The sequence below is a fragment of the Elephas maximus genome, chromosome 19, assembly GCF_024166365.1.
Source record: "Elephas maximus indicus isolate mEleMax1 chromosome 19, mEleMax1 primary haplotype, whole genome shotgun sequence".
NCBI classification, from domain to species: domain Eukaryota; kingdom Metazoa; phylum Chordata; class Mammalia; order Proboscidea; family Elephantidae; genus Elephas; species Elephas maximus.
In genome coordinates this window covers 34,849,913-34,874,023 of record NC_064837.1, presented here as the reverse complement: position 1 = coordinate 34,874,023, position 24,111 = coordinate 34,849,913, and the positions used below count along the sequence as shown (strand labels likewise).

The 24,111-nt window shown below is 39.5% G+C and overlaps 2 protein-coding genes across 2 annotated transcripts in view; both read left to right on the top strand.

The window, feature by feature from the left end:
- Positions 1 to 794: 794 nt before the first annotated feature.
- Positions 795 to 6,564, top strand: SMG8 (SMG8 nonsense mediated mRNA decay factor). The gene is made up of 4 exons (XM_049861203.1): positions 795 to 2,562; positions 3,146 to 3,291; positions 3,541 to 4,413; positions 4,835 to 6,564. The coding sequence occupies exons 1-4, from the start codon at positions 810 to 812 to the stop codon at positions 5,030 to 5,032; spliced, it is 2,970 nt and encodes a 989-aa protein (XP_049717160.1). The 5' UTR covers positions 795 to 809; the 3' UTR covers positions 5,033 to 6,564.
- A 9,264-nt stretch (positions 6,565 to 15,828) lies between these two features.
- GDPD1 (glycerophosphodiester phosphodiesterase domain containing 1) overlaps positions 15,829 to 24,111 on the top strand; it is a 38,577-nt gene continuing 30,294 nt past the window's right edge. The window contains exon 1 of the mRNA XM_049861209.1: positions 15,829 to 16,090. Within this exon, the coding sequence (XP_049717166.1) occupies positions 15,940 to 16,090 (151 nt within the window). The 5' untranslated portion in view covers positions 15,829 to 15,939. The remainder of the gene's footprint in view (positions 16,091 to 24,111) is intronic.

The window sequence follows — 24,111 nt, the reverse complement described above, 5'->3', positions numbered from 1 at the left end:
CATAAAACACAAATGATCTAATTTCTACTTTAAAATCAGGAGTGTTTCAGAAATAAATCTAACCATTCAAACTTTTCCAATTAGCTAAATTAAATATCGAGTTAAGCCTTTTCCCATTTATTCAAGGAGGAATTTTTTATTATTATTACAAATTGAAGAAAGTGTTCGTTTTTAAAAAAATTAAAAAACAGATATAAAAATAAAAGAGAAGAAAAGAATTCAACCACAGCTAACATTTTGGTATATATTCTTTCAAGTCTGAGAAATTGTTTTACATTGATGTGAGCGAATTATATTTCTTTGTGAATGGGAGTGGAAGAAAAAAATCTGTTCAACTTGATTTGCAAGATCTTTCTAAAGTGATGTTTCTCAAACTGTAAAGTGTGTACAAATCGTTAGGATTTAGTGAAATGCATATTCTGATTCAATAGTTCAGTTCCCTAGGCTTCCGGTCCGCAGACTCACATTATGTGTAAAGGTTGTAAAGCTGAAATTGAACCGCTTTTCTACTGTTAGATGTCACTTGCAACTCTTCCTTTGCAATGTGTGTGTTTTTAATCTCTTAAAAGGCAAACTAACTGCTAACAAAATTCCCCCTACCCCAACTCCTACAGTCTCAAATTGAGGAAAATCGTAAGCCAGTCTCTTAAACCAACTGTGGTTTGGGACTGGGGAAAACCTTGGCGAAAAACTCGGAGGAGCGGGAGGCGGAACCAAAAGTGAGAGGAAATCTGGAAGTAAGGCGCGAAGGACTAAAGCCGGTTGACTTTGCAAAGGGACCGGAAGGACTCTGGAGAAAGCGCTGCACCATGGCGGGTCCTGTCAGCTTACGAGAGCTTCTGATGGGAGCCTCTGCCTGCACCAGCTCTGAAAGTCCTGGAGGAGCCCCTACAGAGGGCGAAGGGAGCGCGGCTGGCGGATCGGAGCCTCCGTGGCGCGAGGATGAGATCTGCGTGGTGGGAATCTTCGGCAAGACGGCTCTACGCCTGAATTCCGAGAAGTTCTCACTTGTGAACACGGTTTGTGACCGACAGGTCTTTCCCCTCTTTCGTCACCAGGATCCTGGGGACCCAGAGCCTGGGATCAAGGCCGAGGCTAGTGCCGTCGGGGAGGCAGGTGCAGCCGGGGACCCCGGGGCTGGGGATCCAGTTCGTGGAGGTGTAGCTGCTACCGAAGGGAACCGAACAGAGCCAGGCTCCCAGGACTACAGCCTTCTGCAGGCCTATTACAACCAGGAAAGCAAAGTTCTGTATCTTCTTCTCACTTCCATCTGTGACAATTCACAGCTTCTCCGGGCTTGCCGGGCCCTTCAGAGTGGAGACGCTGGAGGTGGCCTCTCTTTACCGCATGCGGAAACGCATGAGTTCTGGAAGCATCAAGAGAAGCTGCAGTGCCTCAGTCTCCTTTATCTTTTCTCTGTCTGTCACATCCTGCTTCTGGTCCACCCCACTTGTTCCTTTGACATTACCTATGACCGGGTATTCAGAGCCCTGGATGGGCTGAGACAGAAAGTCCTGCCCCTCCTCAAAACAGCCATTAAAGATTGTCCAATTGGCAAAGACTGGAAGCTAAACTGTCGACCCTGCCCACCTAGACTCCTTTTTCTCTTTCAACTCAATGGAGCCCTCAAGGTGGAACCCCCTCGGAGCCAAGACCCTGCTCACCCAGACAAGCCCAAGAAGCATTCTCCTAAAAGGAGACTGCAGCATGCCCTGGAGGACCAGATTTATAGAATCTTCCGCAAGAGTCGTGTCTTGACTAATCAGAGCATCAACTGCCTCTTTACTGTGCCTGCCAACCAAGCTTTTGTGTACATAGTTCCTGGAAGCCAGGAGGAGGACCCAGTAGGCATGTTACTGGACCAACTTAGGAGTCATTGCACTGTGAAGGACCCAGAATCTTTGCTGGTGCCTGCACCCCTTTCTGGGCCCAGGCGATACCAGGTCATGAGACAGCACAGCCGACAACAACTTTCCTTCCACATTGACAGCAGTAGTTCCAGTTCTTCAGGCCAGCTAGTGGATTTCACTCTTCGGGAATTCCTATGGCAGCACGTGGAGTTAGTTTTGAGCAAGAAAGGTTTTGATGACAGCGTGGGCAGAAACCCACAGCCCTCCCATTTTGAACTTCCCACTTATCAGAAGTGGATCTCAGCAGCTTCAAAACTGTATGAAGTAGCTATTGATGGGAAAGAGGAGGACCCAGGGTCTCCCACTGGAGAACTAACATCTAAGATTTTAAGCAGTATTAAAGTCTTGGAAGGGTTTTTGGATATTGACACAAAATTCTCGGAAAACCGGTGCCAAAAAGCTTTACCTATGGCCCATAGTGCTTACCAGTCAAATTTGCCTCATAATTACACAATGACTGTCCATAAGAATCAGCTTGCACAGGCTCTTCGAGTATACAGTCAACATGCTAGGGGTCCAGCCTTTCACAAATATGCCATGCAGTTGCATGAAGACTGCTACAAATTTTGGAGCAATGGTCATCAGCTCTGTGAGGAGAGGAGTTTAACTGATCAACACTGTGTACATAAATTTCACTCATTACCTAAATCAGGTAGCTAAAATTTTCTCAGCTTTTTGAAGTCAAAACTTTGAGCTGTGTTCTTATTTTTGGTTTAATATAGTTTTTCCACTGTGTGTTGATATTTGTAAAAGAGAATTATATAGGGATTTAGGGTATCATATGTGAGTTTTCTCTCCTTTTTCTGTGAAAAAGAAAAATACCAGTTATAACTACTAATTATTTTCTTGCATTTAAAGAATAAACCCTAGTGGATTAATAAATGAGAACTATTTCTTCTTATTAAATAGTACAAAGTTTCAGAAATTTCCTATTAACATTTTTATTGTATTCATTGAACTAAAATGAATATAATGAGAAGTAAGGTAGCAGGATGAAAAATTCACGTAGAAACTTATAACTGTGGGTCAAAACGATAAATTATTTTATGTACTTCACTTGCTTCTTCGGTTATGTGTGTTTAGTTAAGGCTTTTGTGGGTTTTTTTTTTTTTCTCCTTCACATCTCCAAAGAACTATGTGGAGAATTTTGGGGGTTAGATGTTGTAGAATGCAAAGTAAAATTTCATACTTTGCATTGTGTTTGTGAAATTAATAGTGACTGTTATATTTTCTAGGAGAAAAACCAGAGGCTGATAGAAATCCTCCTGTGCTATATCATAATAGCCGAGCTCGATCCACTGGTACCTGTAACTGTGGGAGGAAACAAGCACCTCGAGATGATCCCTTTGATATCAAGGCAGCTAACTATGACTTTTATCAGGTAGATATCTAATTTTTCTTCTTCCTCTTTTCTCTCTCTCTTTTGGCTAAATATCATCTGAGTAAAAATACTGTTTTAGAAACAAAATACCTAGAAAAGCAAATGTGACTGCTGTGTGATATGTAAACAAGGAAGAATTCTTTACATGTACTTTTTGGCTAACACATTGATTGTTGGTCTTGCTTTTTAGGGTGAAGAATGGGTTATTTTCAATGAAAAGCTTATAGTTTTGTTTTCTCCCCTCCATAGCTTCTGGAAGAAAAATGTTGTGGAAAATTGGATCATATCAATTTCCCAGTATTTGAACCAAGTACTCCAGATCCTGCTCCTGCCAAAAATGAGTCCTCTCCTGCTCCTCCAGATGCGGATGCTGATAAACTTAAAGAAAAAGAACCTCAAACCCAAGGAGAGAGCACAAGCTTAAGTTTAGCTTTGAGTTTAGGCCAGTCCACAGATAGCCTAGGTACCTATCCAGCTGATCCACAAGCAGGAGGAGACAATCCGGAAGTTCATGGTCAAGGAGAAGTAAAAACTGAGAAGAGGCCAAACTTGGTTGATAGACAGGCATCCACAGTTGAATATCTCCCAGGCATGCTACATTCAAATTGCCCCAAAGGTCTCCTACCCAAATTCTCCAGCTGGTCTTTGGTTAAACTAGGGCCTGCTAAGTCTTATAACTTTCATACAGGTTTGGACCAACAGGGTTTCATTCCAGGAACAAACTATCTTATGCCTTGGGACATTGTCATCAGGACAAGAGCTGAAGATGAAGGAGATTTAGACACAAATTCTTGGCCTGCTCCGAATAAGGCTATCCCTGGAAAGAGAAGTGCAGTTGTGATGGGAAGAGGAAGACGGCGGGATGACATAGCTCGTGCTTTTGTGGGCTTTGAATATGAAGACTCTCGAGGCCGGAGATTCATGTGCTCAGGACCTGACAAAGTAATGAAAGTAATGGGAAGTGGACCAAAGGAATCAGCTTTAAAAGCCCTCAATAGTGATATGCCCTTATATATTCTGTCATCATCTCAAGGTCGAGGGCTAAAACCACATTATGCTCAACTTATGAGGCTTTTTGTTGTGGTTCCTGATGCTCCTTTGCAGATAATACTAATGCCTCAGGTAAGAAATATGACCGACACACCCCCAAAAATAGACAAAAAATGCTGATCCTTGTTTTGATTTTAAAAGTGCAGGATAACACCCAAAACTAATTGTTTTCTTAATCAGGTTTTAATTTTAAATACCTTCTATACCATACCTAGTATTCTGTCTCTGGAAAAGTGAATTGTGGGTGTGTAAATCACTTTACAGCATCAGTTCACATCATTTGACTCAGAAGCGTAATTTGAAGTTAAAAACCTGTAGAAAAGTGGGATAATATCTGAGACTAAGTATTTAATACTGGATGTGATTAAAGTTAGGACCACACCCATATGTGTTTAATCATATATGGTCTTTGAACCTATTGTTTGTTTAGGCATTTATCTTTCAGGTGTTTCTTAGAAATGTAAAAATAATTACATTACTTGTGTTTTTTCAGGTTCAACCAGGCCCACCCCCATGTCCAGTATTTTACCCAGAAAAACAAGAAATCACTCTCCCACCTGATGGCCTTTGGGTTTTGAGGTTTCCTTATGCATATGTGACTGAGAGAGGACCTTGTTTCCCTCCTAAGGAAAACGTGCAGTTAATGAGTTACAAGGTGCTCCGTGGAGTTCTTAAGGCAGTAACGCAATAAGTGTTTTCCAGCCAGTTCAGTCCTAAACTTGAGCTGGTTTTTGGTTCTGGTGTGTATGGATTTTTAAAATTTTTTTGGTCTAGGTATATACTGTGATTTCCTGAACCCAAAATGTGTTTTGGTTACAGGAGTTCAGTATTTGGACAATAATTGTTCTACTTTTCATGATGTTGATATTTATTGGGAATGGGGCTACAACTTCCTAATAAAGGCTGGTGGTTCTAGAAAAAGACATAAAATACATGGTTGGTACCTCTGTTTTCTCTTGTTTCTGTTTAACTGTCCATAATAAAACATGTTTCTGTCATAACCGAATGTTGTATAACTGTGTTAAGCCAAACCTTATTTTTGCTAGAATTGGTATTTTAGCGAGGATTTCCCTTAAGATGCTATTTATGAACTTTTTCAAAACAAAATGATCAATTAAATTATCTGGTAAAAGTATGAGGACTGATTTGACTTAATTGCAAAAAAACACAGTTGTTTGGCTTACAATTCTGGTATCTGAGTTAGATTGTTTTGTTTTTACCATTTCATTCTTGGAACGATGAGAGACAATGTTTTAAATGAATGTTATATGCACTAAAATATTTTAACCCAGAATATTAATACACACTGTATTCTTTTAAAATTCATATACTGTGGAACAATTTGCTAAGTGATACAAATCTTACCAATCTATGGTAGCTTTCACCAGTATCAAGATGGTGACACTGATACATCACCAATTAGATAAATGTGCAGAATAAATTAACATGCTGAAACTCTAGTATAGTTTATTATATTTTCGAAGACACATTTACTCAACAATGCTGACCCAATAATATGGAGAATTTTTTTCTTAATATAAATGGGACCCTGGTGGTGCAGTGGTTAAGAGCTCGGCTGCCAACCAAAAGGTTGGCAGTTTGATTCAACCAGCTGCTTCTTGGAAACCCTGTGGGGCAGTTCTTCTCTGTCCTATAGGGTCACTATGAGTTAGAGTCAACTCAACAACAATGGATTTGGTTTGGTTCGGTATATATGAAAAACTATTTGTTTAAGACATCTTGCTATATCAGCTTAGAGCAGTTTGTTTTTTATTAAAAAATACACAGGGAAAAGCATGTAACTGGCAGCTAATTTCTAGAATTGTGAATCAGGTGTATTTTTATGCCTGTGTTACTTTAGTTTGATTAAGAATATGGGGAATATAAGCCAATATGAATTAGTTCTTCATTCTTCTTACCCTCCATCCTTATTTTTTACGCTTTTGTATCTTCCATTCCTTTTATAAATCTTTTAAATCACAGTTGCATTCATAGTTAGCATGGTCCTTGATTGGTTTTAATAAATAGCACACTGCATTTGGGAAATATGGCGAGGTAGCTCTGTAGGACATGTACTAATAGTTTTATTTTTTTTAATAGCTTCTGAGACTTAAATAACAGGTCATGTACTCTCATAGGCCAAAATAATAATTGTGAAAGAGTAATTTGTAAGAACAAATTGGTTTCTGAAAGGCAAACAGTATCTTTTTTCTTTGTTTCCTTTGGGTTTCATTATATTATGTGGAGCACCTTACATTTCTGCTTAAATTAGTAAATTAATTTCCTTAATTACTTTTGGTTATAGAAGTCACCCTAATTTGGATTTCTGTAGAGATTTCAATTCCAAATCTTTATACAATTTGTATTTATAACCTACATAAAAGACAGTTAAGGCACTTCTTCATGTTTGTTTTGTTTTTTGTCAAAAACGATTTACAGAGCACTGCAGTGGTAAAATGTGAACTGTTGAATTTGCACTGCTTACCACTTTTCTTTTTAGTCATTGTGATGGTTATGTGTCAACATGGCTCGGCTATGATTGATTCTTAGTGGCTTGGCAGATATTATGTAATCATTTCCCAATTTGTGTTCCAATGTGAGCAGCCAGTCAGTTGAAAGCAGAATTTCCTTGGGGGTATGGTCTGCATCCAATACATATGGATGTTCTGGCAAAGCTTACTCTCTTGATCCTGCATTCAGCTCGTCATCCTCGGACCTTTGTTTCTTGGGATGTGAGCCAGCAGCCCTCTGTCTGACCTGCCGATTTTGGATTCATCAGCCCTTGCCACCTCGTGAGTCAGGAGCAGCCTCCAGCCTGATACCTGACCCATGGATTTGGGACTTGCCAGCTGCCACAACTGCATGAGTCATTTCTTGAAATAAACCTCATCTATATATGTTTCTCTGATTCTGCTCCTCTAGAGAACCCTGCCTAAGACAGCCATATAAACCTTATTTCAGCAAATTAAAAAAAAAAGGATGATTTTATTAAACAAATCATATTTCCTCTGCAGCAGCACCTGCATTATCCTTTGCTTAGCAGATGCGTCAAATTGATTCTTAAATTTTAAGAATTACTGGTTCAGAAGAGACTTCAGAGGATATCCTCTGACCTCTTCGGTAAGTCTATTAATGTGTCTGTGAAAGGTTGTATATAATGAAAGTTTTTAGAAGTAAGTCATATCTTATTCAAGTAGTGCTGACTATTTAAAGGGCTAGTATGATAAATCTTGTTGTAAGGTAAATTATATCATTCAAATTTTTAAATTTGCTTTAATGTCTTCACATGTTGATTTACTTTGATATTCCTGTAGTACTTAAACAGTGAATCTACATCTTAGTAAAAAAAAAAAAAAAGACTTTCAAGGGAAGACTTTCAGTGGAATATAAAAAAAATTACAAAAACAATACTAGGGAAGCATGATTTATAATAACAGTAGCTACTCTTTATTAAATGGTACACAATAATAATAGCTATTTCTTGAATGTTCATTTATTAGGTACTTTGCTAGGCTTTTTACTTACATTACCTGTAATTCTCAAAACCCTCCACAATAGATATTATTCCTCTTTTACAAATCAGGAAATTACAGCTTGGAGTGGGGAGGTAATTTGGCCAAGGCCTCATAGCTTGTTAGGTGCCGTTGAGTTGGTTCCAGCCATGACAACCCTATGTACAACAGAATGAAACAGTGCCCAGTCCTGCACCATCCTCACAACCATTGCTAGAGAGTAGCAAAGTCAAAATTTAAATTCAGGACTCTGATTTCAAAGCTGTACTTTTCCTGTTGTTATACATTGCTTTCTTAGAAAACATAAGAATGAAAACCACACGTCAGTTCCCACTGAATATGTTTACTGTGATCTTAAGATGTGAATGAATGAATTTTTTCTCTTTAATCTCAGAAAAATTAGGTACGATACCCCCTAAAATATCTTAATTTCTTTTAAGAGTGTGAATCTTTAGTCTACAAGACTGTATTGAATCTTTTTATATCCTTAAAACATTCCTTCTTCCATATTTTCTCCTGTATAAAATAATACTATAGTAGATTGAAGCCAAAAGATCTGACTTCACCACTTTAGAACCCTGAGCAATTTATTTCATTCCTGAATATTATTTTCCCTAAAATGGTCATGATAATTCCTATTTATCACAGAACATTGTTGTAGGGATTAAAGGAGTATATATAAACCACCTAATAAAGTGGCACATAAATTTTTAATAATTATATTTTAATAATTTAAAATACCCTTAATAATTTAAGATACCCTATCATTCTAATAATCTGAGAGATAGTAAATAAGTCTGGGTTAGTTTTAGCCCTACCTTTTATAACCAGTTAAACATTTCAGTGCATAGTACATGCAAAATACTGAGGTAAACTCCATGACATAAGTTTTATAGACTTGGTTTGTACCTTTCCTTGATCTTTGGGTTTAGTTTTTTGTTTGTTTATGCTGTATGTAAAAGAGCCTCTCAGATCCCTTGGCCATTTAATTTCCCTTTTTTGGACTGTTTCTCACAACTTTGTCCTAAGATGTGGCAAATACGACTGCTCTCAATTTTATAGGTTGGAACTTAGTTTTGTACTAAAGTCATCTAATACTGTATTTTTTTAATTTTCAATACTCTTCATAATGTTTCTTGGCCTAAGTTGGCACAACAGCTTATTGACTTGATGTTTTTAGAAAATAGTCTACCGTGACTCCTAACCATTGTGGATGTCGGAGCCCATCTAGGCTTCAGCTTGTTGATCTGTAAAATGGGGAGAATAACTCCCCTACCTACCTGAAAGTATAGCCAAGGTTCAAACACTTAGAGTGAGATTGTGTTCATGAAAGCCTTTTGTAAACTCTGAAGTGCTTTATAAATTTGTTGTTAGTTGCCATCGATTCTGACTCATGGTAACCCCACATGTGCCGAGTAGAACTGCTCCATAGGGTTTTCAAGACAGTGACTTTTCAAAAGCAGATTGCCAGATCTATCTCTGAGGTGCCTCTGGGTGAGTTCAAACCACCAACCTTTCGGCTAGTAATCAGATGCTTAACTGCGCCACCCAGGTAGACTTTTTATAAATATAAGGGATAATTATTACTCCCTGTTTGCTACTGACAGCTCAGATCTGATTAGGTTCTAAATAAAACTTAAATGTTTTTCCAAAACCTTCCCACACTGAAAATATCTTGCCCATATGTATAGCAATAAAAATAATTTTCTATTTGAAGAACTGTAAGAAAATTTTCTAAAGTATAAATTACATCCCATGGTTGATTTTTATTCCAAACGCTGTAAAGGACTATATTTTATCAATTGGTTATTAGTTCCTTTTCTCCTACTAGATTATATGTAGTTGAGTATCGAGTGATTTTATCCCAGCATTTTTCTCCATATAAGACTACCCAGTTTATAATCTCATTTAAAATATTGTTTTGTTTATGAACATAGCCTTGCTGATTTTGTGAAACTAATATATAATCAATGTATCCTGTTTTGTTGAGTGTTTTTTAAGACAAGTGTAAGTTACTTGAAATTCTACTGCTCTGAGCAGTAGAATTTTAGTGTTCTAGACATTTCTATGCATATATGCACATATAGATACGTATTCTTTTTAAATAATTGGAATCATAGAATACATGTTATTCTGTAATCTGCTTTTTTCACTCAATATGTGGTAGACATTTTTCTTGGTCAGTAAATGTAAGTCAAAATCATTTTAATGGTTGCATAGTTTTTCATTACCATGATTTATGTAATCAGTCCTTTATTCCCGGATATTTAGCTTCTTTCTAATCTAGGTCTCCTACAAACGGTGAACGCCATGATGCATACGTCTTTTATTAACACTTGTGAAATTTTCTTTGTAGACTAAACTCCTAGACCTGGAATTGATGGGTCAAGGGACATACATGTTTTACATTTTGATACATATTGCTAAATTGTCCTCCAGAAAGTTGAACTATAACATACTGTCAGATTCCCATTATCATTCTTGGGAATCTGCTAATCCATCAGCTGTGTATTACAACAGTTTTCTTATTTTGAATAGTAGTATCACAATTTAATTTAGGAGTTCCTTCAGAATTCTTGGGTAAATGGCTTCTGGTCTCAGTGATACATGTCCCCAGTCAGTTGCTTTGGCTGTCTAGAACACAAGTGATTTGGGTGATGCAATTTGTAGATGAGATTCAAATGGCAAGTTAGGAATCATTAGACTAGAAGCCAAGTGTTCTTTTCAATGCCCTGCTTCCTGGACTTGCCACTTCTGAATGCTTCAAAGGGTAGTTTTCAAGTAGGAATTATCCTAATGTTATATAAGACCAAGACTATTTTTTCAAGTCCTTTTATTATTTATTTATCAAAGACTATTTGGGGATAAGGACAGGATACATGATGTCTTTGGTTTCCTTTTCATTGTGTGTGAGTACTCATGTGAGGACAGAAGGAAAGGATTGGGATCATGCACGTTGGAAAATTTAACTACAGGATCTTTTATTTTTATGAAAACCAATACTATCTCCTCTTCAATCCCTTGAACTGAATGGAAATTGGTAACCTTGTTATAGCAACATCAGCCATTACCTGTGTGGCATTAGAGAAGCTACTTAACCTCTCAGACTTCAGTTTTCTCTTTACAGTGAAATAGTCCAGTGATCTCTGATATCCTTTTTCAAAAGTTTTCTTCCCCATTATAACTGACTGCTTACACTAAATTCCTATCTTTTTAAAAAAATATTTTTTTTTTGTTGTTGAGAATATACACCAACAATTTCTACATGTACAATTCAGTGACATTGATTACATTCTTCAAGTTGTACAATCATTCTAACTATCCTTTTCTGAACTGTTCCTCTCGCATTAACATAAACTCACTGCCACCTATTTAATCTTTCAGTTTGCTGTTGTCAGTCTGATCCCACAGAGATAGTTATTAAAAGAGCACAATGCTCAAGGCAGACATTCTTTACTAGTTAAGCTAAACTATTGTTTGATTTTAAGAAGGCTTCAAGGGATATTTTTGGTTTAAGACTTAAAGTTTATCTTAGGGCAATAGGTTTAGAGGCTCATCCAGCCTCCATGATTCCAGAGAATCTAGATTTAACAAGAACTTGAAATTCTGTTCTGCATTTTCTCCCTTTTGATCAGGATCCTTCTATAAAATCTTTAATCCAAATGTTCAGTAATCGTAGCTGGGCACCATCCAGTTCTTCTCGTGTCATGGCAAAGGAGGCAGTTGTTCATGGAAGCAATTAGTCACATATTCCATTTACTAAATTCCTGTCTTGATTTTTTTTTAATTCTTATTAACTTTAGAGCCTCTTATAAATTGCCCTCAAAATTTGACCTCCTGCCCCTTTGAAGACATCTCTGGTCATACTGGTATAATTAAAAAAAAAAAAAAAAACTCCTCTACTATTACAGCTTACCTGATCTTCAATTGATATTAATTTTCTTGGGCTCCCGAAAGTGTGGTACACCTTCTTGGTTATACTAAAGCAAAAATAATACTAAGCCAAAAATAGAAATTGATTGAAATTTATTTAATATATGATTTGCAAATTGGGGTAACATTTATGGCTAGAGAGTCAAAAATGTTCCAAAGAAGAAAGCTCTTTCACGAATTTTTATATTCCATCTTATTTCTAGTAATTATACATTGCCATGGAAGCAAGGCTGGAATAGAACTGATAAAACAGTTTGCGGTTAAGCAGGATTCCACACAGCATTGTCTTGAAGGAAATTAATTACTGATTGACCCTAAGGCAGAGCTTCTAGCCTGACCTTTGGAGTTTCTGTTAGTTGAAACTGTACATAGAAAATTCTTTTAAGAGATCACAATACCCAAGACAAAACATTCTTTGCTAATTAAGCTAGACTTTTTTTTTTTTTATTGTTTGACTGAGGAGCCCTGGTGGCACGGTGGTTAAGTGCTTACCAAAAGCTAAGTGGTTCAAACCTACCAGCACCTCTGCAGGAGAAATATGTGGCAATCTGCTTCCATAAAGATCAGAGCCTTGGAAACCCTATGAGGGAGTTCTGTTCTGTCCTGTAGGGTCACAGTGGGCTTGGGTTTTTTGGTTTTACTCTTTGACCTAAAAGTGACTTTTAGGAAACCATTCTTCTCAAGGTTCAAAGTTCAGTCACCTCAGGGCAATGCCTTGGGTGGGTCACTTCAATCTCCATGGAATCCAGAAATCTGGATTCAAAAAAATTAACCCCATTCCTCAGTTACATATTTTGAATAATTCTGTATACTTCCCCCAAATTTGTTGTTAATACTTTAAAGAAAGTAACAATTCTATCTTCTGACATAATACTTTACTTATATAGGATACTTTTCTTTTTTTAATTGTGCTTTAGGTGAATGTTTACAGCTCAAGTTCACTTCTCATAAAAATTTATACACATATTGTTACGTGACACTAGTTGCAATCCCTATAATGTGACAGCACACTTCCCCTTTCCACCTCAGGTTTCCCATTGGTATAGGAGAAAAACATGATGAAGTTTAGTAAAGCAAAAAGGAGGTTTTATTCAGCATATATTAAAAAAGTCAAAAGTGGGAAAATGGACAAGCATGCTGCCACAGCCATGTCTGCCTGAGTCCAGAGAATATTACAGAATAGTCAAGAATGGGAAAACTGACAAGCATGCTGCCACAGCCATGTCTGCCTGAATCCAAGGAAGGTTACAGAGTCATCAGTATATATTAACATTACAAATGGGCAAAACCATTGAAAACTTATACAGGCTAGAAACTGTGATCTTATATTTTGAATTGTCTCTCTCAACAATCATTGGTACAGGTTTCAGTAATGACAGTCAGGAGGGTCTTCACCAGTTCAACAAATTTCTATCCCTGTCAGGGCAGTCATTGGTGGTTATATAGGATACTTTTAATGCTTTCATTTTGCCTCTGTCAAAAGTAAAACTTTTACAATATTAAATTTATGTATTAATTCATTAGCTTTATTATTCAGTTCATGAACCAGAGAATGTCTGGTCTGGAAGTCAGAGGAGTGTTCCAAAGATGAGAAAGTCTCCAGAGATTCTTGTACCCCACCTCATCAACATTGTCATGGAAATGGGGCCAGAACAGTGTTTTTATAATAACCATTTGCCTAAAACACAGCTTCCAGGCAGATTCTGGAGTTCCTGTTTCTCAAACTGACTGCACGTAGATAATTCTTCAAAAACAGCCCAATGCCTAAGGTAAAAGTGTCTCCACTAAGCTCCTTACTAGCCTATTGTTTAACCAAAAGATGACTTTAGGAAACCAGTTTCTTCAAGGTTCAAAGGGACACCTAAAGGCAAATGGTCTGGGAGGGTCACCCCCAACTCCACTGGATGCATAAATCTGGATTCCAGGAGAATTAAAACAGTTTCTCACCTCATTATAGTCTCAAAACAGCCCTGTGAGGTTAGATACCGCTACCCCATTTTACAAATGCAGAAATTGAGGCTTAGGCTAAGTGATATGCCCAAAGTCACTCAGTTTGTAAGTAGAATAGTTATGTCTAAGGATCCTATTAAATCCAAGCACTCTGTTAAGCCAAAAAGAAAAAAAAAAAGCCCGAACGGGTTGCCATCAGTAGATTCTGACTCCTAGTAACAACCCTACAGGACAGAGTAGAACTGCACCATAGAGTTTCCAAGGATCACTTGGTGGATTTGAACTGTCGACCTTTCGGTTAGCAGCCCTAGCACTTAATCACTACACCACCAGGGTTTCCTGCTAAGCCACAAAAAAAAAAAAAAAAAAAAAAAGCCACAGGTACCTCTAAATTTGGTGGCTAAATATTTTTAAATATTATTTTCTGGTACTATTTATCACGTACATGAAATAGCAGCCATCAAATTTAAAATTGCCGTCAGGTGATATTTTGGAAAGGGAAACAGAACCATACACATCGATTAATCCTATGATATAGTTTGACCGTCCCACACAGATGCTTTCGTTAATGCTTCAGAAAAGGCAGTATTTTTAATCTGTGTTTTCTTAAAATGTTTTAAAAGTTTAGTTGTACTTAGAAATTTTTATACTTCTTTTTTTTTTTCTACAGAGGCTTTATCTTTGGGCATTTTGGTGTCAGACCAGAAAAGAGATGACTACTGATAGTAAACTGGAAACCCTGGTGGCTAGCGTTAAGAGCTACCTCTGCTAACCAAATGTCGACAGTTGGAATCCACCAGGCGCTACTTGGAAACTCAATGGGGCAGTTCTACTCTGTCGTATAACAGGGTCGCTATAAATCGGAAGTGACTGGATGGTAACGGGTCTTTTGTTTGTTTGTTTTTGGATGGTAAACTGAGACAAAAGCTTTTTTCAGCCACTTTTTAAAAACCTAGAGAAGGCCCCCTGTTTTCAAGAATCTTAAAAGGTAACCAGAATTTTGGAAACCAAGATCATTAACAGAACATGAGAGTTGAAGTAATAATTTACAGATGAAGAAACAGAAGTAAATGGGAGTGATTTGCTCAAGGCCAGAATCAAGAATCACGAGATTTTAAATAATCACTCAGCATTCTGCTTCCGCGGGAGACATTTGCTCTTTTAGCTAAATTTTCTGCCTCAGTCTTAGGTTAATTCTTTTGCGTTTAAGTGTATCTCTTAGCGTTTTCGTAGTTTGGAACGTGTGGGATGAAAGGGAAACAAATAGAGTCTTCTGGAATTTAGTTCCCAGTCTTCCTGGGATGTTTATACCTCTTATAACCTTGCGGAAGTTTCCTTATTTTAAATGGGCTTGTAATTCAACAATAACTTCTCAAGGGCCTATCGTGTACAATCAGTCGCCGTCCAGTTGATCCCGATCCACAGCGACCCTATGGGACAGAGTAGGACCAACTGCCTCGTTGGGTTTCCAAAGACCGGCTGTTGGATTCGAACTGCCGACCTTTTTGGTTAACGGCCGAGGTCTTAACCACTGTGCCACCAAGGTTTCATCGTGTCCGAGACATGGGAATTGCATTTATACAGTGAAATAGGGAGAGCAGTCGGTCCCCAAATATTTGACTAATAAACTAGTACCTTTCACGGCATGTGTGACAGTAGAGAAAATTCCCTAGTGGCTAGACAAACGGCGAAGGTTATTGTTTCTTCTTGCAAGCTTTAACACCTCCACCAGTAACAATTGTTTGCATTATCTAGAGTAGGGCTTAAGTTGTGCCCTGGAATCTTTCCTTTTTGATGTGGATTTTTCAATTATGTCAGACGGTCTTGAAGGCTGGCATTCAACCATACTTTTCTGCTTCAGTGATGGCGAAGGCACTAACAGGTTTTCAAGCTCTCTGCCTCGGTTTGGAGTTTCCCCAAGCGCTGCGGGTCCAACCACAAAGCGAGGTGACAAAGGCGCCCCGAAGAACCTCGGAAGGCGCCTACCCAGGGGCCGAAGCGCGCCTGCGTGCCAGAGCCCCTTTGTTGCCGGCGCGAGCGTTCGGCTGCGCCTGCGCGGTGGGCCGGCGCCGACAAGTGCGCTGCGCTGCGCTGCTGGCACCGACTGGGGGCGAGCAGAGCTGGAGCAGTCGCCGCCGTCGCCGCCGCCGTCGCGACCGCCGCAGAGGAGTTCCGCGGGCCCGGAGCGGGTACTTACCACACGATGGCTGTGATGTCGTCCACCGCGGGGTTTTACCTTCTCTCCACCCTGGGAGGGTACTTGGTGACCTCGTTCGTGTTGCTCAAATACCCGACCCTGCTGCATCAGAGAAAGAAGCAGCGATTCCTGAGTAAACACATCTCTCACCGCGGAGGTGAGGGGGTCCCCGGATGCGGAGGGCGGAGGGGAGGGAGCCTTTTTTCCGCCCCCCGACGAGAGCTGAGGGTCCGTTGGAGCTCCGCCAAAGGGAGGCGGGTGGAAATACGTGAGCGATGGAGGAGGAAGGGGGTGTGTGAAGCGGGCTCCTCCGGAGGCGAAGGCGCTGTGATGTCACGGGGAGGTCTCCTGAGGGAAGGAGAGGGGTCTCGGGACGGAGCCGGGGGCGGGCGGGGGTCTCGAGTGCGGCGGAAGCGGTGTCAGGCGTTCTCTGAAGGAGGAAGGACCAGGATGAGCAGCAGGCGAGGACGGAGCGCTTCGTGGAGGATGGAAGGGTGATTGCAAGGCGCACGGGCGCAGCGCCGCGGGGTCAGGGGGACCCCGCCCGGGGAACTGGGAACGGACGGCTGCTAGCGAGCCCTCGGCCGAGCGGGTGGGGCGAGCCCGGGCGACGAGCTGGGCAGCCGAGCTCGGGCACCTGAGGGCTCCCAGGGCTGTGGAGCTGCGTGAACCGGGAGCACTGCTGCAGCCCCGGTGTCTGCCATCCCGCTCCCACGCTCTGAGCACTGCCGACTGAGAAGGGAGGGAAACGAGGCTAGGAACGTTTCCCAAGATCACCGTGGGCAGGACTGGCAAAGGCACTGGAGCTCCCTGTCTCCCAAGGCTGCAAACCTTGCACCAATTTTTTTAATTGAGCCCCACACCGCTCCCCAGCAATGACACGTAAATTTCCAAAAGGCTGAAAGATGGCATAGTTTATGACAGGACGGTATTGTGTAAAGAAAACAAAAAGTTTCTTTTGGAAAAGTGACATGCTGAAAGGAGCCTAAATTGTCCACTCTGATTTCCCAGATTAACAGGCCAAATCTTTGCATCTTCATGATTGCATAATAATGTGTCTTCATTGCATTTCAAGCATGACGTATAAAATGTGTGAAATAGGCTTATTTCGGTCAATCTTAACCATTCTTCAGGGTGCCCTGGTGGCTTGATGGCTAAAGCTCTCGGTTTCGGCGGTTTGAACCTACCAGCTGGTCAGTGAGAGAAAGATGTGGCAGTCTGCTTCTGGAGAGATTTAGAGCTTTGGAAACCCTGTGAGGACAGTTCTACTCTGTCCTGTAGGGTCGCTTTGAGTTGGAATCCACTCGGTAGCAATGAGTTTGTTTTTTATTTTTTGTTTTCTGAGTTTTTTTAAACTGTTCTTTAGAGATGAATGTTAAACTAGATTAAAATTGGTTGCAATTTGCAGTCTAAAATTTGATTGAGTCCCATGACCTCGTTTCTAACAAGAATTGGCAAGTACTAACCACCCACCACTGCCGTGAATTTAAAATGTCACAAAAATATATATATATACATAAGCATACTTCTGTATAATTTTATGAAGGTCTCTGGGTGGCAAAAGCAGGTTTGGTATGGTTTTATCAGTTAACCACAAATTTTAAGAGTGACTTCAGTACATAGTTATCCTATCCTCCCATTCATGAAAAGCATCAAAGATTTTAAAGGGTCATCAGCTATAAAATGTAGTTACTGCTTATTTGGTTAGTCTGTTTTAATAGGTAAATAATTAGGATGTGCCTTCAACCACTGGAACCAGAAACCAACTTTTTGTGTTTCAGTTGTTGCCATAGAAGCGATTTTCAATAATAGTAATCTTATTCTATGGTGTAGTGGTTAAGAGCTACGACTGCTAACCAAAAGGTTGGCAGGTGGAATCCACCAGGCACTCCTTGGAAACCCTATGGAGCAGTTCTACTCTGTCCTGTAAGGTCACTATGAGTTGGAATCAACTTGACACCAACGGGTTGTTCTTATTCTAAGGATAGGCAGTTCACACTGCAGTTGTGTTTACAAATTTAAAATAGAAAAAGGCCCTTAAAAAAAAACTAGATCCTCTAAAAAGCTATCCAAGCTGTCGTTATGGATGATCTAAATTTTGTTTCAGAAGAAATACCTGTTAATCTCTAAGAATGTGTGGTACTCTACAGGTGAAAAATCACCAAAGTCTAAGAGGCTTAAAATGTACTCTAAATAGTCTGTGTTGAACATTGTGCTCTTTTAAGAACTATCTTTATGGGATCAAATTCACAACAGCACCTTGAAAGATTAGATAAGAAACTTAGGGGGTGTGAGTTTATGTTAGTGGAGAAGGAACAATTCAGAAAAAGAGAGTGAAAATAGTTGTACAACTTAAAGAATGTAATCAGCATCACTGAATTTTCTGTGTAGAAATTGTTGAATTGGTGAATGCTCTGCTTGTATATTCTCAGCAACAACCAAAAAGGAAATTTTTAAAAATGCACTCTAGATTAACATAGCAAGTGTTAAAGCCAGGATAAGCTAGGTCTCCGATTCTCATTTACTGTTGGAAATACTTTAAAAAATATTTCTCCCCCTAGACAGTAAATCATTTCAGTGATTTCAGCTTAACCCCTTATATAAAAATTTCCATTCATTATTTGTACATGTAGCATCAGTATTTCTGTATTCAAAGGTGTAACTAAAGCTTTCATGAGAACCTTGTCAAGTATCTGCACACTCAAAATGTCTTTATCGTATGATGGTCCTAAAAGCACTGTGGTAAGTTCTTGTGTGTTAGTGCTTAACATGCTTCCGTTGAAAATACTCTCCAAGTGTTGTTGTTAGATGCTGTCAAGACACTCCCCCTGCCCCACTCCTGGTGATCCCAGAACTAAACACTGCCCAGTCCTGCACCATCCCCATGATCAGCTGCAGATTGGACCCTTGTGATCCATGAAGTTTTCATTGGCTGATTTTCACAAGTAGATTTCTTCCTAGTCTATATTAGTCTGGAAGCTCCTCTAAAATCTGCTCAGCATTATAGCAACGTGTAAGCCTCTTCTGACAGATGGGTGGTGGCTGCACATGAGGTGAATCGGCCAGGAATCGAACAGGGATTGTTCTTGGACCCAGTTTGTCTGCTTCTGGGCCGTAAACTTTAATTGTTTGTTCAAGGAGGAAAGTGAGGCACCAACTGAAGTCTCAAAAGTGTCTCTGGAAGTAGCATTCTGCTACTGCACTCTGAAACATGTCTTATATCAGGATATCGGTTCTCTTTAATTCTTATTTCCTCATTCCTATTTTCAGGGAACTCTTCCTCACTTGTCAAAAGTGAGGACTTTTTTTCCCAATTGGCTAACTCATTCATACTATAGCTTATTAGCAGTGCAGTCATTTATCATTTATTTAATAGCACTAGCCGGCTTTATGGCACACAGTTGTAAAGGCAGATTATAATATAATAGCTATAGTAATATATTTAATCTTTTTCTTGTATCTACAAATATAAATTCACTAGTTCTCCCCGCCCCCCGCCTTGGAATATAGAAACAATTGTTTAGTGTTCCAGGGAACCTAGATGGCAATATACTCTTTTGTATGTCATCTCTAATCCTTCTGTGCTCTTTGTGCTCTTACTTAAACCACTGTCTTAGTTATTTTAGTGCTGCTGTAACAGAGATACCACAAGTGGATGGCTTTAACAAACAAATTTATTTTCTCACAGTTAAGGAGGCCGGAAGTCCGAATTCAGGGTGCTGGTGCTAGGAGAAGGAGTTCTCTGTCAGCTCAGGAGAAAGGTCCTTGTCTCTTCAGCTTCTGTTTCCGGGTTCCTTGGAGATCTCCGTGTGGCTTGTCATCAATCTTTCCCCCATCTCTGCTTGCCTAATCTGTTCCTTTTATCTCTTGCAAGAGATTAACTCAGGACACACTCTACACTAATCTTGCCTCATTAATTTAGAAGAAAACTTGTTCCCAAATGGGATTATAACCACGGGCATAGAAGTTAGGATTTACAACATACTTTGGGGGGCACAATTCAATCTATAACTGCTTCATAGGCATAGTATGGATGTTGGGTGAATGCATGGAGTGAGAGTTTTAGAAATGAATGAAGAACTTACTTAGTTGCTTAATTTGCTGAATGACTCCATTTTGGGCTGAAATAGGATCATATTCTCAAATATGAGGATATGTTTTATTTGCATTAAGCTTTTCTTTTCAATATTAAAAAATGCTTAATTTTGAAGGTTGCTCTTTTATGGCTGGTGCATGTTGTCATATTTCTCCATGCCTTTATAAACATCACACATGTTCTCATACATAAATACATACATACACATATATATGTCATGCATACAAAGGTGTTAATGGTGGTTGGAACATGACTGTAAAACAAGTCTACATTGTTTATTGAACATTTATTGGAATATAAAACATTAGAAAGATAAAAAGGAAACTGGACAGATATTTCTTTCCTTCATAGCATAAATCTAGTTAAGGATACAAAAGAGAATGTTTCTTTTACTTTTTCTACCCTGCCAGAAACTAACCAATCACACAGTAGTTCTGAAACACTATATGTGGGAGGAAGAGTTAATGTAGAATGAAAGTTGGACTGTATAAAAAATAGTGAAGGAATAAATAGAATGAATTGGAAATTTCAGAGAAGGTTTTCTCAAAGAAGTGAGGAATGTAAACTGGTGAAGAAGGAAATACAGGGACATATGCAGAGAAATTATGAGCAAGTGATGTTAGGACAGTATGGTGAATCTATGATGGGGGCTTATTCACTTCCACATTTCATACTAATTAAAAATTAAACATCTGTGTGTATGTGGGGTGGTTATTTGCATAAGAGCTAGACATTCTTTAAGCTGCTTATGGTGGGGGGAAGGAATTAAGAAAAAGCCTGCTTCTGTGAATGATATGCACATTTGGAGAGAAAAGTAATTCAAACCATTTCATGAAAGAAGAGCTACCACCAAATAGCTCTTGGAGAGGAATGACATAAGTCTTAATTAGTTCCTTAGTTACTCTCTAGGCTTTCACCATATGGATCTAATAAGTAATTTGTGGGTATTTGTGGAATTTAACTTCAAGCTCTATAAACAAATAGAAGATAGACGTGGAATAAGGACCAAAATGAATAACTTATCTATAAAGCTGAAATAAAGGTGATATATGAATGATACCATAGAAGCTACAGCATAGTTAGTGGCTGTCTTAGGCTGAGTTCTCTAGAGGAGCAAAACCAGTGAAGCATATATAAACAGAGAAAAAACCAAACCCATTGCTGTCAAGTCTATTCTAACTCATAGCGATCCTATAGGACAGAGTAGAACTGCCCCATAGGGTTTCCAAGGAGTGGCTGGTGAATTCGAACTGCTGACCTTTTGGGTTAGCTGTAGCTCTTAACTGCTGTGCTGCCAGGACTCCTGAAGTACGTGTGTGCGTGTGTGTGTGCGTGTATATACAAATATATATGTACAGGGAGGAGAGTTGTGGAGGTTGGCAAGTCCCAAATCTGTGGGTCAGTCATCAGGCTGGAGGCTTCTCCTCACTTATGTGGTTGCAGGGGCTGAGGAACCCGAAATCGGCAGGTCAGGCGGAAGGCTGCTGGCTCACAGGGCTGTGGGAGCTGGCAAATCTCAAGATCTGCAGGTCGGTCAGCGGCCTGTTGCTCATGTCCCAGAGATCAGAGAATAACAAGTCAAATGCAGGATCCAGAGAGAGTATTGGCAGAACATCTGTATGTATTGAATGCAGGCCACACCCCCATGTAAACTGATTGCCTTTCAACTGATTGGCTGCTCATATCAGATAACAAAATGGAAGATGATTACGTGATTTCTTCCAAACCACTCAGGATCGTGGCCCAGCCAAGTTGACACATAACCTTAACCATCATAGTGGTAAAAAACTAAGGTGGACTTTGAAGTTATACTGCTTATGCTTGAATCACAGTTCCCTTCGTTGGCTGTGTGACCTCAGCTAGATTTTATCTGGGAATAATAATACCTCATAGGGTGGTGGTGAGGATTTTATTTTATTTTTTATTTTACTTTAGATGAAGGTTTACAGAGCAGACTAGTTTCTCATCAAACAGTTAGTACACACATTGTTCTATGACTTTGGTTAACAACCCCATGACATGTCAACACTTCCTTCTCAACCCCGAGTTCCTATTACTAGCTTTCCTGTTCCCTCTGCCTTCCAGTCCCTGCCCCAGGGCTGGCGCATCCCTTTAGTCTTGTTTTGTTCCATGAGCGTGCTCAGCCTTTGGCTGAAGGGTGAACCTCAGGAGTGACCTCATTACTGAGCTGAAAGGGTATCCCAGGGCCATATTCTCAGGGTTTCTCCAGTCTCTGTCAGGCCAGCAAGTCTTGTCTTTCTTTATGAGTTAGAATTTTGTTCTACATTTTTGTCCAGCTCTGTCCAAGACCCTCTGTTATGATCCCCGTCAGAGCAGTCAGTGGTGGTAGCAGGGTACCATCTAGTTTTACTGGACTCAGTCTGGTGGAGGCCATGGTAGATGTAGTCCATTAGTCCTTTGGACTAGTCTTTCACTCGTATCTTTAGTTTTTTTCATTCTTCCTTACTCCCAAAGGGGTGAGAGCAGTGAAATATCCTAGATGGCCGCTCACAGGCTTTTAAGACCCCAGATGCTACTCGGTGGTGAGGATTTTAATGAAATAATATATAAAGTGCTAAGTGCAGTATCTGGTTTATATATTGTTGTTAAAAACGGAGCCACCTTTTCAATATTTTATTTGGTGGTGGTATGTAATTTAGTAAGCTTATAAAATAGTTGGAAAAAAAATCTTAAATAATAATGTTTGTATATTTAACCTGTTAGGTTTAAATGAATTAAAATTAAATGGAAAGTAGACATAAAAGACATAAGAAGTTAGACTGAATATAAATATTAGTAGTAAAAATTTTGCTGACTGGGGGAAATGTACTTATTTCAGATTACTGAATTTATTTTTCCTAATTTCTTTCCCCCAAACTAAGAAATGAAACAATAAGTGTCTTTTGAATTTTTGATTATGGTACGTTTCAAACATATACAAAAGTAGTAAACATCCATGAACCTGTCATCCAGCTGCAAACAATTATCAAGTCATGACCAACCAATCCTCACCTAAGATTATTTTGAAACAATTTTCGGATATAATATCATTTCAAACATAGTACTTATTGAACACTATTTTGTGGAGTATTCTAAAAGACGTATAAGACAATGTCCTTGCTGTTGGGATTTGAGAAGGCTAAAAAATAACACTGCTTACTTACTGTCCCTTCCCAAGTTTAGAACCAATTTAGAAAGAAAATACCATCATGATATAGTCAAAATATCAGCATTATTACTCATACGGCTAAATTTAGACTGTAATGCCCTCTCTAGATTGATATTAACACTAAAACTGAGGCCTTCTCCTTTTCCTCTTCCTAAGGTATAGAGTTTTCCTTCATGAGGTGGAAACAGCAGTGGTGCAGAATAGGTTCCCTCGATGTTATTTTTAGCTGCTGTTGAGTTGGCCCAATGCATGGTGACCCTATGCACAACTGAATGAAATACTGCCCAGTCCTGCAGCACACCCATGATCAGTTGCATTGATCCATAGGATTTTCACTGGCTGGTTTTCAGAAGTAGGTTTTCAGGGCTTTCTTCCTAGACTGTCTTAGTCTGGAAGCTCCACTGAAAGCCGTTCAGCATCAGAGCAACACACAGGCCTCCACTGACGGATGGTGGCTGCACATGGGTGCACTGGCTGGGAATCTAACCAGGTCTCCCTCATGGAAGGTGAGAATTCTATCACCGAACCACCAATGCCCTCACCTACCTATTGCCATTTAGTTGATTCTGACTCATAGCGACCCTAGAGGACAGAGTAGAACTGCCACATGGGGTTTCCAAGGAGCAGTTGGTGGATTTGGTTAGCAGCCGAGCTCTTAGTTGCTACACCACCAGGGCTCCAATGCCCTCACCTAGTATTTAGTATTAGGTAATTTTTTATCATCCAGTGTGGTCACATCTAGATCTGTGTCCTTTTTTTCACTGCAGTATTATTACTAGAGTCTATAGACATTCACCAAGTACCTAGTCTTTTCAGGTACTATGGTGATGGCAGCAGTAATAAATAAAGATAATCCTTAACATTCACTGAGTGTTCACGTGTAGTATTCCATTGAATCTAATGCCATTTATTG